General features: G+C 38.0%; 1 protein-coding gene across 3 annotated transcripts in view; it reads right to left on the reverse strand.

The window, feature by feature from the left end:
* Window positions 1-16,648, reverse strand: part of EPS8 (epidermal growth factor receptor pathway substrate 8) — a 183,128-nt gene that overhangs the window by 70,583 nt on the left and 95,897 nt on the right. For all 3 annotated transcript variants that reach the window (XM_055118333.1, XM_055118331.1, XM_055118332.1), the window contains one exon: window positions 1,229-1,308. In XM_055118333.1, coding sequence (XP_054974308.1) covers window positions 1,229-1,287 — 59 coding nt within the window. In that variant the 5' untranslated portion in view covers window positions 1,288-1,308. The remainder of the gene's footprint in view (window positions 1-1,228; window positions 1,309-16,648) is intronic.

The raw sequence follows: 16,648 nt of genomic DNA on the forward strand, positions 1-16,648 counted from the left end.
AAGGACCAAGGAACCATCTAGCATGCTGGACTTAGAACCTGGGTTGAATACATGCCAGGCAAGCAAGTGCCTTACCCACTGCACTCTCTGGCCCCTCCATGGTGTTCTTACTAGTGAATATTAATAATCTTTGTAGCAAGGAGAGATGAAGCAGAAATCATTATTTTAAAATACATCATCCGGGGCTGGAGCGATAGCACAGCGGAGAGGGCGTTTGCCTTGCACGCGGCCGACCCAGGTTCGATTCCCAGCATCCCATATCCCCTGAGCACTGCCAGGGGTAATTCCTGAGTGCAGAGCCAGGAGTGACCCCTGTGCATTGCCGGGTGTGACCCAAAAAGAAAAAAAAATAAAATAAAATACATCATCCACCTCTTCTCCCATCATCACCCTTTCGCCCTCTGGTAATCTTAATTTTATGGTCAATGTCCACTGGTTTACTTTTTAATCCACTTTGTCTTGTGTGAAACAAGATTCTGAAAAGTGATGAGGATGTTACATAGAACAACTGTCAATGGGAAAATAAGAATATCCATTACAATAAACAAGCAATGGTCACTTAAGTCAGGTGTAGATTTCAAATTATACCAGCAACCAGAGGGATTTTTTGTTTATTTGTTTTCCTGGTGTGTTTTTAATTTGACACAGTGGTAAATATCTTGATAGACTGGATGACACTGAACTCTCCTCTAGTGTCAATATTTTATGAATAATTGAAACACTGAAAACTCCAAAGTAAAAAAAGCTGGAATGCAAACATATATAAAATATCAGAATAAATTATCTTCTGTTAGATCCCAATGACTGAATATTACTTATCTCTTACTACAATAAACTTGAAATGGTAACACGAAGTATCATAAATTATGCATTGATAGCTTAAAATTATATATTGTTACATTATAGCTTGAGACATTAAAGTATTTTACATTAAAATGCTGGAGCGATAGCACAGCGGGTAGGACATTTGCCTTGCATTTGGCTGACCGGGTTCGATTCCTCCATCCCTCTGGAGAGCCCAGCAAGCTACCAAGAGTATCTCACCCACAGGGCAGAGCTTGGCAAGCTCCCCGTGGCGTATTTGATATGCCCAAAACAGTAACAAGTCTCACAAAGCTCGAGCAAATCGATGAGCAATGGGATGACAGTGACAGTGACATTAAAAATGAATCCTTTAATTTAAAAAAAAGTTAAAACTACCAAATTAAATATAAGCAACCCAACTTACTTAATTTGAGATGGGTATATTCCAAAACCACTGGGATGATTAGGAATATGACCATTCATTGTGGCATTCACTCCTGTGTTCTGAAAAATGAAAGAGAATTAGATTGAGGCAATCAAATGGATCAAAATATTTCACACCTCAATTCGAAAAATTACTCATTCAATTAAGTATGTGTCACTTTCCAAGAAGGAAGCTGGAAACAGAGATAAGGATTCCCACCCTAAAAGAACTCAGGCACTACCAGTCTATATGGACTAATAAGTAAAGATCCAAGTGGCATTTAACAGTAATACACTGAATCAGGCAACGTAGGTGAGTGAAACAAAATCAAAAATATTGTTCTGAATTTCTGTTGAAAATCATGATCAGTCTTGCAAAATGTTAGTGTACTTCTTTGCAAAAGCAATAGAGACTCATTAAATGTTTAAACACTTGGGAAAGATAAAAATGTATAAAAGGGAAAAATATAGCTCAAAGCCCAATCACTCATGAAATAACATCAGTTAGTTCCTGCCAATTAATGGCCAGTCTTTTTCCCTTTGAACACTTTCCTTTCTTCTTTTCCATCTTCTCTCCTTCTAAGTACAATGGACAAAACCCTCTATATGTACTTTTGGTGCATCAAGTTTATAATATTGCTATTATTTTTCATAAGAAAACAATTTTAAAAACTAATACCCGATATTTAACTTAAAGAACCATTTTTAATCTGTGTCATACATTGAACGCACTTCCTTGAAATAAAATGAGTCCAAGTGAGACTTCTAGTGGCCAAAGCCCAGGTCCTTTTGTCTTCTCCAGAACTGTCCTGCTACTCCTGACTTGTTTTTGGTCACTCTTAGGAAGACTAAGTCTTCCCTGAGTTCTGTGGCACTTTTCAGGGTCTTGTCGTATTTTTCTGATGTAGTCTCTTCCTCTACATGATAATACTATGTCTTTCTAATAACTAACAGGTAGTTACGACAACTACCAGCTTAAACATTAGACAAAGGGGAAGGAGCTAGATGAACAATTACTGAGAGACAATAATGTACCTGGTCCTATCTAGATCTTGGTCTCCAAGGTAAAGAAAGGGGGCATAAGCTAACAATCCAGTCTTTGTGAATATAGAATTTTAAAGGATCTACTATCACAGAGGGAAAATTCAGATTAAATCAGGGAGGTCTATAACAAGGGAACTTGATTCAGATTGGGAGTGGCCCTAGAGAACCCCACCCAGCAATACCCATAGGATCCAAACATTAGTTGGTCAAGTGTCATCACCAAGAGTGGTCTTGGCTCCCTTAGTTTGGGAGGCACCCCCCAAGACTAACTCTCAATATACAGGGTTCCATATTCAAGCAACTGATCAATTAAATTTAAGAGGTTCAGAGAAAAGCCTTGACAACTGCTGTGATTTGTAAAGGTCTGGTACCTGACCTAGTGCTTTAAAATGTTAAAGTCTGTAAAGGTCCTCAAAAAACTTAAGTTTAATTAAAGCTTTCCCAATAATTAATTCCATATTTGTACACAGTTGGCAAGATAATTTCTAAACTAAGACATAATATACTCACCTCTACTCAAGTATTGCATTTATGAAATTTAATTATATAGCACTGTTTATTCCCATTTATTACTATTTCCCTTCTATTCATACTTTGATATAATTAGTGGTATATAATTTCTCTTGATTCTTGATATAATACTCCTGATATAATTTCTCTTGATTCTCAAGAGAAAAATTAATCCCTGATGTGTACTTCTCAGTGACTGAGATGATATAAATATTTCACCGTGGCTCATTTCAAACTATCAATTTGCCTTAACAGCAGATTACAAAATTTCTAAGTAGTTGGCAATTGGTTTTCATAAGATGCTAAAGTCCACACAGAATATATCACTGTTACATTCTATAAGATCAATAACAAGCATTCCTTCGCCTCTGCATTCCTTGGAAAACATTCTATAATGTGGGCCAGGACAAGTGGTCTGGAATACCATGGATTTGGGGCTGAGGCATTTACAACGAAAGAAGCTTGGATCCCTAAGACTTCTCCCTAGCACTAGCTAGCCCAGGGAAATCTGCTGGATTCTGTATCAATTTTCTAGTCAGTTACATATAGATAATTCTTTCTAGTTCCCAGTGCTGGAAAGATCAAATAAGAGAGACATAGAGGCTTCTTTCAAAGTTTCTTTTTATGGTTTATTTGTATTGTTTTTGTAAAGAGCCCCCTTTCATGTTAAGTGAAGTAAGAGAGAAAAGGGCAAATACAGGATGTTCTCACTTATTTGTGATATACCAGGAAACAAGGCAGGGAATGGAAAGCAGCAAATGATGGCAGACCTGGTTCCTGGACTAGAGAAATGAGAATGCTAAGAAGGAGGGGCTGGAAAGTGAAGTGAAGTGGAGAATGAGGACTGACTGATCATAACATACTGGTTACAAGTCAAAGGCCTGGGAATTTTGGTGGTGGAGATGTAAAATAAATGTTCATCAAAACTTAAGAGTCAATAATGATGTAAGCATCTGATCCAAACAATATAATATAAGTAATCTTTTTTAATGAGCTTGTTCTCTACACCACTGATACACTAGAAGGAGCACACCATACTGGATGGGACGTAGAGTAGAAGGTAACCAATCCCAAGTAAGAAAACATCAACATGAGGTTTAACCTATAACAATATGTTTGTAATCTTTTATACAAGAGCTTAGTGGCTCCAAGGTGAAATACAACAATCTTCACACACCTTCTTCTAAGGAAACCTTTCTGATCATTTTTAGTGAATTATTCAAAACAAGCAGCAAAAATAAATTATTCAGGGCCTGCTACTAGGGGCAGTCTTGGGTGATGGGAAAGGCTTGGGAAACTGGAAATAATGGTAGTGGGAAGGTGCAATGGTGGTGGGATTGGTGTTGGAATATTAAATGTAATTAATCACCATGAACTTAAACAAATTAAAATAAAAAATAAACCCCTAAATTTAAAAAATAAAATAAGTGAAGGCAAAGGAAAAAAATGCCTTTGTTAAGGAGGCAGGGCTGGAAGTTGGTAGAAACCTTGGGTAAAGGGACACTGACACAAGTGCTAAAGAGTTGGACTCTGGACGTCTAAAACTCTGTTACTAGCAGCCTTGGAATTCATGACATTTATATTAAAAAATTGATTTTTAAAAAGTACTCTTTCAAAACAAGTGGGTTAATTTAGTATATAAAATAAACCCCCAAGGCTTGACTAATTTTGATTTGGTTTGTGTTTAAAAACTACAGCAGCTGGCCTTAATGAGGAGTGATAGCCATATCATCTCATCTTTTTCTTGTTTAATTCTTCATGACAGTCAACTAAATGCATAGTTTATGTGTTGCTGTTGCTGTTGTTTCTGATCTGTCAGAATAATGCAACATTTAAAAAAGGGAATAGAAGAAGGCAATTTGCTAAAGTGAATTTTAAATATAGAAGTTTCACATTTGGCAATCATGGTTTCACTTGTCACAATTGCTCATGTGGCAATATGGAGGTTTTCAAATATTTATAAAAAGAAAATACAGGGCATACCATGCAAATGAAATAATTATAAGTGTTTGCTTTCCTTTAGGCTTTTAGAAGCCATATCCAATATATCTCTACATAGATCCACTGATATCATTTAGAAGAATTATCAACTTCTACTGAAAGGTTAGTCATTTCTAATTTTACTGTTAAAAGAAACAACTAATGCTATATATAATAAAAGCAAATTATAACAAAAAAGATAAATTCATGATTTAAGCACACAAAAAACATTAAATGCTATTTTCAAAGTACCTATTATTATTAGTGCCTAATGTGGGTACTAATATGGGAAAATATGCTAATTTTTAAAAGGATAATGGTTATCATTACCCTATACAATACTAATTATTGTGTAAGTTTTTCTGTTCAGTTGCATATTCAATCTTCAAATTGACTTTTGAAAGAAGAACCAAGTTCCATCTCATTTTCTTCTCATACATGAAGAAATTGTGCTAAAGAATAGGGACCAACTTTGCATTAATCTATATTTTAAAACTTCGGAAAATCATCTGTGATACCCTGAAAGCCTAACACTATCTTATTTCTTAGATGAGATAGAAACAAAGGCAGAGAGCAAAAAGAAGATGAAAAAAATCCAGTATGACCCCCTCCATAGGACATTTTACAAGAGTTTATTCCATCCTTTGGCAATCTTTGTGGTAGTTTCTTATTCTGTTTTGCAGGTGAGATACAGCCTCTAATAAGTTAAACCATTTTCCTAGGTGGCAATTCAAGAAACCATATTCAGAACCAGAATTTGAACTCTGACCTGGCTGAAACAGCCACTTTTACACTAATAAATCACACCACTAATGAAGACCATTGCATACTCTCCCGGCTTTCATATCTTTTCACTCTTCTTCAATTATAATCTTTCACTTTGTCAAGAAAAGCAATCTACTTTTCTTAAAGGAAAGTATAAAACATCATACTGAGAAGGCGAGAGGATTAGGGAAAGAGGTATTAATGAACCAATTGGGCTACAATTCTGTAATTTTTGGTTTGCTTCTTTTGTTTTGGAACCAAACCCAGCTCTCCTCACTGCTGGCTCCTGGCTCTATGCTTAGACTGCTTCCTCTCTAGGCAGATTGAACTGGAGCCAACCATATGCCAAGCAGGTGCCTTACCTGCTGTATTGTCTCTCTGACCCCCACAATAAAATTTTTGTTGGGAGGTATCAGCTAAATCAGTGGCTCCCCCCCATTTAATATATATTTAATTATAATGAAAGAAAGGCAAATGATCTACGTCAATTTATGCATATCACATGCTATTGACATTGGCAGGAAACACTCACAAAACCTGCTTTTATATCTAGAAACTGTCTCAACTAAGATAGAAATTAACCCATGGAAGTAATATAAATATAGTTAAATATTGGATCAGTAAAAGTAGATATTCCTTGGGGACAGAGAGATGGTACAGGGATTAAGGTGCTTGCCTTGCATGTGGTCAGTCCCAGCTCAATCCCCGGCACTACCTATAGCCCTGCCAGGGGTGATCAATCCCTAAGCACAGAGCAAGCAGCAAGCCCTGAGCACAGCCAAGTAAGGCCCCAGAACAAAAACAATTTAATATAGCAGAAAGAGGATAAAATTCAGTGAGCGAAGAAAGCACCAAAACAGCTAGTCCCACCCCCACCCCACTCCCCTCGGCCTCCAAGTCCACGGAACCACACCACTGTGGTGAGGAAGAGTTAACAGAAGACTCCAATATACTGATGTATGCGCTTTCCTTTGCAAATACATTCTTGAATAAAACCTTTTATTAAAATAGGTATTTCCCTGATAACATTATTTTCACTATTAACAGTGGACTTACAGATAGACTTAATGACCGAGATAAGAAATTGACACTTAAAGAGGCACATACTTTGGAGCGGAAGTTCTGATTTAAAAGTACCCTGGCTCTCTGGGGCTGGAGAGATAGCACAGCGGGTAGGGCGTTTGCCTTGCATGCGGCCAACCCGGGTTCAAATCCCAGCATCCCATATGGTCCCCTGAGCACGGCCAGGGGTGATTCCTGAGTGCAGAGCCAGGAGTAACCGCTGTGCGTCGCCAGGTGTGACCCAAAAAGCAAAAAAAAAAAAAAAAAAAGTACCCTGGCTCTCTGCCGAGATGTAATCCAGGTGGCCGCACATTTGTGCGGCTGCTCTGCTGCTGATCGACCACAATCCGGAGGCCAGCTAGACTACTTTTGGTACCAGCAGCTGCTTGCAGAAATGTCTCTAGACGGTGAACTAAGGCATAGCCCCATGCCGGCCAAGGAGGAAAAAGGTCTTTCTTTTTCGGCTTTTTTCCCTTTTCGAGGAAAGACGGAGTGGCGTCCACCATTTTATAAGGACCATTAAGGAGGTACTAACTTGGAGGCACAATGGAAAACTAATTTTCAAATGCTTCCTTTTCAGCAGGGTTGTCTTTTGGGGGGAAACTCCAACAACAATAGTGAGTTTTGTGTTGAAATATGGAATGTAATCAAGGTAAAGAGAAAGTGAAGTGAAATTTATCAGCTACACAGGCGGGGGTGGGGGGATGGAGGGGTGGGAGGTATAGTGGGGTTTTAGGTGGTGGAATATGTGCACTGGTAAAGGGACAGGTGTTCAAGCATTGTATAACTGAGACATAAGCCTGAAAGCTTCCTAACTTTCCACATGGTGATTCAATAAAATAAATTTTAAAAAATAAATAAAAATAAATAAATAAAAGTACCCTGTCATGTGACTCAGGTGCTGACGCTAAGGGGGCTCCTCACCACTTTCCTCATCCGTAGGGAGGTGGTCGTTCACACCTTCATTTGCAGCTGAGTTCTACAAGAGCTAAATTCTGGAGTTTTACATTTTTCTCAACATGTGTTTATACTTGAAAGTTATTTTAGGTTCATAGAAAATTTGTAAAAGTGCTGCAGAAAGTCCTTGAACATCCCACACCTACTTCACAGAGTTGACATATCCGTATGGCAGATGGGGCATAATTAATAGATCGATATTAAGATTTTATTATTAACCAAAATCAATACTTTATTCCAAGTTCCTTAGTTTTTCTTGATTTACCTCTCTACACTTCAACACTATAATACCATATTGATGCAGAGTCCTCCTGTCTCATTAGGATCCTCTGGCTATAATCATTTCTCTATGCTTGGCTTTTTATATTCATTTTCTGGTGCTGCCAAAACACATGATCACCAACTCGGTGGCTTACACTACAGACATGTACTCTTTTTTTTTTTAAGTTCTTTGTTTTTATTTTTGAGGGGAAGCTTTATTTAAGCATCATTATTTACAAAGTTGTACACTGTACAGTTGTTTCAGGTATTCAATGTTCCAACACCAACTGACCAAGCAAGTGGAAACAGAGATAAACAAATGGGACTATCTTAAACTAAGAAGCTTCTGTGTCTCAAAAGAAACAATGACCAGAATACAAAGACAGGACAGAATGGGAAAGGATATTCACCCAATACCCTTCTGGTAGAGTTAATATCAAGGATATACAAGGCACTAGTTGAACTCTACAAGAAGAAAACATTCAATCCCATCATAAAATGAGGCGATTAAATGAACAGAAATTTTCTCAAACAAGAAAGCTGAATGGCCAAAAGGCACATGAAAAAATTCTCTTCATCACTAATCATCAGGGAGATGCAGATCAAACAACAATGAGATATCATCTCACACCACACAGACATCTACTCTTTCAGTTTGAGAGTGAATGTTGAAAATCAGAGTGTTGACCATAGCTGAGTTCTCTGAATACTGTAGAAGAGAAAGCCTTCATTGCCTCCACTAGCTTCTAATGACTCCTAAGTTATTTTTGGTTTTCCTTGGCTTACAAATGTATCACTACTTTGACTCTGTCTCCATAAGGCCCTTTGTGCTCAGTGGGTGTCTATGCCCAAATAGCATTCTTCTTTGGATTAAGGTCTACCCCAGTCTGATATGAGACACAGACAGACAGACAGACAGAGAGACAGACAGACAGACAGACAGACAGAGAATAAAACTGCAATTTTTCCTGCCAAGCCCTCTTCAACTAAACACATTTCCAAAGAACATTTTGAAGCAAGTAGAAATGAACATCCAATCTATGGTTCTGTAATTAGTCTTAAGGGTTAATATCCACTGATATTCTACAGATCTTAGTGTGAAAGTCCCAAAATTAAATGGACATTAAAATAGTGCAAAACCCAAGTCACTGACCACAATCTGGACCTTCTATGCCATTTTTAGGACCATACCTCATTTTCTGCAGTATGACCAAGTGCCATTACCTTAGTCTAGTTCAACATACCTTACAAGACAATCAGATAAAGGGTCCTCCTTGTTTGTGGTAAGATTCGAAGACAAAAAAAAAAACCAAGTCTAATATTATATGTAGCAAAACTGTCACTGTATCACTGTCATCCCGTTGCTCATCGATTGCTCGAGCAGGCACCAGTAACGTCTCCATTGTGAGACTAGTTACTGTTTTTGGCAGATCCAATATGCCATGGGTAGCTTGCCAGTAGCAAAACCGAAACTCTTAAATTCAAATTTTACTATGGTGTTTTAAATGGTCACTAAAAATAGCAAATCATAAAACTTTACTTGTACAGGAAGAATATAACAGGGAGATTCTTTATCACTTTAATCACATGACTGCCTTTCCTCTACGGAGCAAAGGACACTGCTGTGTAGTAGGCCAAACAGGAAAGGGGTTAAGTGCTTTGAATACAGTGCTTTTCACTGGCTCATAGGATATGTTAGTATAAGTTAAACAACATATTTTCATGAATAGGTACAAACCACAAAGTGGGATGCATCTATTTAAGAAACTATTCCTTAAAGTTATAGGCACTCACTCCTATTGTTTTTACAAAGAACACAATTTTACTTCCTTAAGGTTTTTACCATGTACAAATGTTTAACTATTAAACTATAAGGAACTTTTAGGTAAAATAATACAATTTTGTTCAAATGAAGGTCAAATACAGCTTTCTATCTACCCAATATAATACATCATGTCACCCCTAAACTCCTTTTCAGACTGTTTATAAAGACATGCTACTCCTCAATCGAACCTCGTCCTTCTCATCTGTCCTACTATTCAGAGCTTATGAGGTAAGAGGCCAGAGAGTTATTCCAGCTTGCCAAACATTATTCACGTTCTCCATTTGTTCCCTTTGCAAGAAACATGGTTTTATAGTTCCAAAGCCATCAGAAGAGTTACAGGGGGGGCAGGCCTGTGCTCTAATGGACATCTGGTCTGTTGCCCTAGTATCTCTGTAGCAAGTTCATCATGTATAACTTCATAAGCCCAAGCACAGTATGTGACTGGACAGATGAGGAAAACTTCTCTAATCAGTCTTATCTGCTCTATACTCCTGTTGTTCTGTACCACTCTATACTTTGTTCACAAAGATAAAAATCCACCCTTTTCAAATATTATTCTTCATTTATCTTTAAAAGATAGAGGCAATCCAATATGTGCTTAGATAAAGTCATGAGACAATGTATAATCAAAATGGGGGTGAGGGGGAGAAATTCCAGTAATTATCTATCCATGGATGAATAAGAAAAATAAAAAATAATGGACAGTTGGTAGGTAACCTTACTAGGAAAACAAGTACCTAGCACCTCATCCATACACAGAAGACCTAAGACTAACAAAACTTTCTTCAAATTGTGGGGTAGATGAGGATAGATAACAAAAGACTGATTTAGGAAAGCAGTACAATATAAGCAAGGTAAGGACAACATCAAGTTCTAGGAAGACTTCATTTGGGTAGGTCTAGAGAATAAAATCCCATTCAAAGTGGGCTTCAATCAAAGAAGGCAAAATAAAGATCTCAGCAATGTACAGGGAGGAGGGGCCAGAACAAATGGAACATTGAGAAAGCACAGTGTGGAAGGCAGAAAGCACGATAGTGCATCTTGCGGGAAGGGGACGTTCAGTCTCTAAATCCTTCCTTCTGCAGTATCTCTTGAGCTGAGCAAGCCTAAAGACAAAAAAAGAGCAAAGACAAGCGTCGGCGTGATACATTTAGGAAACCACAAGCAATCACAGATGCCAGAGAATAACTTGAGAGAAAAATAATGAGGAATAAAGCAGGAAATAATGTGAGAAGCCATATAACCAAGGGCAAAATTACATTTATAACAAATTCTGTTAGACCAAAATTCAGAGTCTACAGACTGCTCTAGATACTTGCAATGCATAGTACACTACTTTCTTTCTTTCTTTCTTTTTTTTTTTCTGCTTTTTTGGGTCTCACCCAGCGATGCACAGGGGTTACTCCTGGCTTTGCACTCAGGAGTTACTCCTGGCGGTGCTCAGGGGACCATATGGGATGCTGGGGATCGAACCCGGGTCGGCCGCGTGCAAGGCAAACGCCCTACCCGCTGTGCTATCGCTCCAGCCCCCACTTTCTTTTTTTATTCTTTTATTTATGTTTTTGGTGCAGTTGTATCTTCTTTGATCAATATCTTACCTTGATCCCTTTGTTTCACTAAATATATGAATTAACTTCACCCTTTGACTCTCTATCACAAGTGAATATATTCTACATCTATTAAAACAATCTCTTCCATCATCTCTGCTTTCCAAAGGGCTCTTTCCCTGGTCCCTACTACTTTCCAGAATGCTCAGCGATCCTGCCCAGCTTTAGCAGTGGGTCCAAGCCAGTCCACTCCCTTTATCCTTCTCTTATTTTTAAAATACGATCGCACATTCAATCATGCATACATCATCTCAACACCTCACCCATCACCAACTTTGGCTTCCTCCACCAGTGTCTCAAGAACCACCCCCAGCCCCAGATAAGCTCAGTTTTGCAGAAAAAAAATTTCAATTCCACTGCCTTTAGACACTGTCCCCTTCCTATGTTTCATAATATTAAGCATATTAAATTTTTTTGTGTGTGAAGGTGGTGACGTCTACATACATGCAGTTAAGAATCACTCCTGGCAGTGCTTGAGGGACCATATGGGATGCCAAGGATTGAACCTGGGATGGCCTCGTGCAAGGCAAATGCCCTACCCACTGTACTATCACTCCAGCCCTCAAAGTTTTTCTATTTGGGTCTATTTTCGCTGGGTCCGTTCAGACCACATTCGGTGCCTTCACTTTTCAAGTCCGGGAAATTCTTTAAATAGTGGTTCTTCACAGAATTTGCCTTCCTATTCCTGAGGGACTCTGAAGATTCTCAGATTGTTCTTCTTGAACTCATCCGGTTGTCCTCTGACTTCTGTTCATTTCTCTTCAGACTTTTTCCATCTTCTACTATTTTCTAGAGGCGTCCTGTATCTCATCTTGCAGCTTACCAATCTTTTCCTCAGTTGCTGTTATGCTACTAAACAAATTTCTATTGAACTTATAATATTCTCTCAATTTCTGTACTTTTGGTTATAGTTTTCTCACTTCTTCTTTCCTACTTTTTTGTGCTATGCTGACAACCTGTGCCATCATTTGAGCTCATTCACATCTCAATATGGTGTCAATAAAGTCATTCTCTGAGAGTTTATATAGCTCCCCTTTGCTGAGAGAGCCTTCCGGGCTATTCTTTTCACTCACTGATCTCGGGGGGGGGCTGCTAGGCAGTTTCCTCATTGTGTTAGCTGTGCTTCTGCTCCACTGATGGTAATTTTTCTAGTTAGCCACACTCTGAGAAATTAGGCTGTGTGTTGCTCTTTTCCTTCCCTGATGAATTTTACCCAGAGACAGGTGTATGTGTGTGTGTGCGCGCGCGCGCGTACGCGTGTGCATGTGCGTGCTCAGCTTCAAGATTGAGTGTGTAAGTACTGACAAATGGAGCTATAGTTGCAAAGAGTGAGTGCTGGCCTGAAAGGTTAAGTGAGCGAGCAGAGGGTAGAGGTGGAGGTGAACTTGCTGAGATGGCTGCCGGGACCTAGCGGGAAAGGAGGGGGATCACTTTGGTTCCAAAAGGCCCAGGGATGTTAAGCTGTCAGCGTTAACTTTACCTGGAAGGTAATGAGCAAGCAGAGGATGGAGGAGTGCTGAGACGGCAGAGGCCAGGCATGGAAGCTCCCTTCATCTTTCTCTTAGATATTTATTTCCTAAACCCTAAGCCCCTCTTGCTTAATTTCTTAATTTAGGAAAAACACACTTCAGGAACCTGTGAGAAAGTATCAGAAAGATAATTTTTGAAACTTTACATCCCTGAAAATGTACTTATTCTGTCTTCAGGGACCACCAAAAATTTGTTCTGATTTCTAATCCTATGTTAGAAAGTATTTGTTCACCAGAACACTGAAGTCACTGCTCTGTCTCCAGTTTTACTGCTGGGAAACCAGGTGCCATTCAGTTTCTCAGTCTCTTTTTATTTCTTTATGGAGATGTATTAATGTTTGAGATATTTATTTTTCTCTGATGTTCTGGAACACCATAAATTGATGTAGGTTTTTTAGTTCAACATACTAGAAACTCAGTAGTCCTTTTCAAATTTGCAAAATTATTGCTCTTAAAATCCTAGAGAATTTTCTTGTTATTTCTTTGCTAGTATCTTCATATTTACTTTAATAATTATTCTATTGTTTACAATATGTGATCAAGGCCTCGGTCTAAGTTTCCTCTGTTTTCTTCTTTCTGGTTTTCTATTTCCTAGTATTTTTAGTCAGTTTTCTGAATGTGTTCCTCAACTTTATCCCCAAATTTTAATTTTTAATGTTTCCTATCAATTATTAATTTTCAGAAACAAATATTTGTAACTTTTGTATTTCCTTTATTTCCAATAATGTTCCCTTTTATTTCCTCACTGCAGTATATTTTCTGATCTTTCTGAAATTATTGGTAACATTTTGTTTTCTCTTTTCTTTGTTTCTTTCTGTCAATTTCCTTCTTTCTTTTCATCCAGGAGGCCAACTTCAACCCCCAGCTCAGTATGATCCTCTGATTTTCACCTAATGACCCCAACTCTACTCAGGTCCAGCTAGCTCTGAGTAGCCCGTAAACTCTGTCAGGTATAAGCCAAACCCCAGTTCCCTTTCCTACTGATATAAAAATCAGTGTTGCTAGGTGCAGCCTGATACCTGAGAAATTGTCTCAAGAGTATGTTGGAGACCCACCACCATCAGTATCCTTGTGCCTTTTGCATTAACTCCTCAGATTCTTTGAGGAAGAACCTGCCAGTTGTCTACCTGGAAAACAGATCCCCTGACTACGCTGAATTTCCAAGATGCATGGAAGAAGTGAGTTGAGGATGTCACCGTGATGAGTATTTTGTGTTACCTGCCTCCATCTAGTTCATCTTCTCTGCAGAAGCGAACTTCCGGCTTGCTGGAGTGTGGGGAGGCATCTGGATCCCAGCCCACTCTAAACATACTCCCACCTAAGCTTTCTATTTCCAGCCTCCCCCTAATTGATCTGTCTTTCTAAGATTCAGAGGTAAAAATCAGGCCTCTGCTCAGTGTCTCTCCTTCAGTTTCGATTTCAGCTTCTGAGGACAGTGTGGGATCAGTTACCACCATTCATGACTTTTTCAGAATCTCTGTCTCATAGTGCTTCTGAATTTTTAAAATCCCGTTACTATCATACTGTTGTTGAAGGAGTGAAAATAATGCATTGCCTGGTCTGCTTTTTTTTTCTATAATGCATTTTCATTGTCTAAACATTGACAAATATTTGTTAATGAAAAACTCAGAAAAAAACTTCAAGTCACCTCTAATATGAACTTGAGAGGTTAAGGTAGACCAAGAAACATGAGTACAAGTTTACACTAAAAATAAAGGAACACAGTAGTCAGAGAGAAAGTAGCACGAAAAATGAAAGAGATTTCTTTAAATACAGTCAGCTGATATTTTGGTAGTTTATGTTTAACTACCTGTTGTTATTGTAACAACAAAGTCTGTTTTTAAATCCCAGAAAAGAAACAACATTATAATGCATAAAACTAAGGTAATATCCAGGAAATAACTGCTACTGTTAATTTTTTTTAACGACTTCTTTTTCCTAAAAATTAATTAAGAGCTTTAAATGTACAAGTTAGGTGCCTAAATGATACACAAACATCATCCACTAATTTATTCACCTTAACTATTCAATTTTTTTCCTCAAAGAGTAGCTCATTTAAATGAATACAGTTGGGGGGAAATTCTTCTGAGAGCAAACCAAAAACAAGTCATAGATAACCATTTCATTGATATGAGTATTTCAAGTTGCTCATAAAAGTAGTGTGAAACTTTCTTGAGAGGCTACTTTCATAGACATAAAATTTAAAGGAAGAAATTAAGTCTCAGGAGAAAACTTTTAATTAAGGCTATTAAATTTCACATCTAAAAGAAAATGCAAGCTATTATTATAGATAATAGTAGCTTGGAAAAATCTCTGCTAAATTGTAACAGTGAAAGTTTGCAAAAATAGCTGTATAATTCATCATAACCCTGAAATCAGGGTAAACTTAAGACATATCTCTCTATTGCTGTAAACACAATGATGTTCACTTATTAACATACATTTTGATATGTCAGCCAGTATAACAACCACCTTAAATATACTATTTTAATTCTTATAGTGGTCATTACCTCCTATAAGATATATACCCCATTTTAATGAGAAATCAGAAGTTTGTGAAAGTTACAAGTAAAGGTAACTCAGTAATAAAACCTTACAGTTAACTTGTAACGTACCTCTCAGTAATAAAACCTACAGTTAGCTTGTAACATATCTAAGACTGGACAGGTGATGCTTTTTAGAGCACCACTGTATAATACTGCATGATAAGCAGCACTGAGTTTGATAGGAAAGAAAATTAACACTAATAAAAGTAAAAATAAACTTTAAAAAATGTTTATTCTGAGACTCAATATTAGTGGCCCCTATCAATATCAGTACTTACTTCTTCACTCACTCAACATTTGTACTGTATAAATATTATCTGCCCACCAGGGTTCCATTAACCAAAAGGATGATGAAAATGTATTATGTAAACATGCTTAAGTATAGTAGCTAAGCAAAGGTACTAAGTACCTAAAAAATATCTAAAGTGTGGCTAGTGTAACCAAGGAGCTAAAAATTTTTAATCATTCAATTTAAGTTAATTCACATTTAAATGTAAAGAGCCACCAATGGCTCATAGTGACTATCACTGTATCACTGTCACTGTCATTCGGTTGCTCATCAATTTGCTTGAGCGGGCACCAGTAATGTCTCCATTGTAAGACTTGTTGTTACTGTTTTTGGCATATCAAATACACCACGGATAGCTTGCCAGGCTCTGCTATGCGGGCAAAATACTCTCAGTAGCTTGCCGGAATCTCCGAGAGGGGTGGAAGAATTGAACCTGGGTCAGCTGCATACAAAATAAACACCCTACCCACCGTGCTATCGCTCCAGCCCCACAGTGACTATGCAGACAAACTATCTTTAGATATGGAATGAGTTACCAGTTAAAAAAATAGACAAGGTCCCTACCTCAGGGGCCTTTATAATCAAGAAAGGTGGGGGTAGCATGGAAGAGTAGACTGATACTGATAAATGTAGTATTACAATATCTGCTAATTGCTTAGAAGAAAGTAAGAGCCTGAGATATAAAATCAGCCACAGTCAAACCTAGTCATCAACTTTCCAAAAGTACAGGAGTGAGAGATTCATTCTTAAAAATTCCTTTTCAAATTTCCTCATTTAAAATTCAGAATAAATGCCGAAAACTCAGGTGCACAGGTCCCTATGACTGGAATCCCCAGGCCTTTGTGGAGTTCGGATGGGCGACCTCCCATCACCTCCCTGTACTTCCAGAAGTCCTATCAACCACACCCATAGATCACCTCCATCGCCATGAAAGTTCATCTACCAACTTTGTTCCAGAGATTCACAAATAAGTCTCAAAAGAGATCAACTAGCAGCAAAAACTTCTCAGACACCCATTCCCAGCTGAGACATTCAGGGCACTCTTG

This window comes from Sorex araneus, chromosome 10, assembly GCF_027595985.1.
Source record: "Sorex araneus isolate mSorAra2 chromosome 10, mSorAra2.pri, whole genome shotgun sequence".
Lineage (NCBI taxonomy): Eukaryota > Metazoa > Chordata > Mammalia > Eulipotyphla > Soricidae > Sorex > Sorex araneus.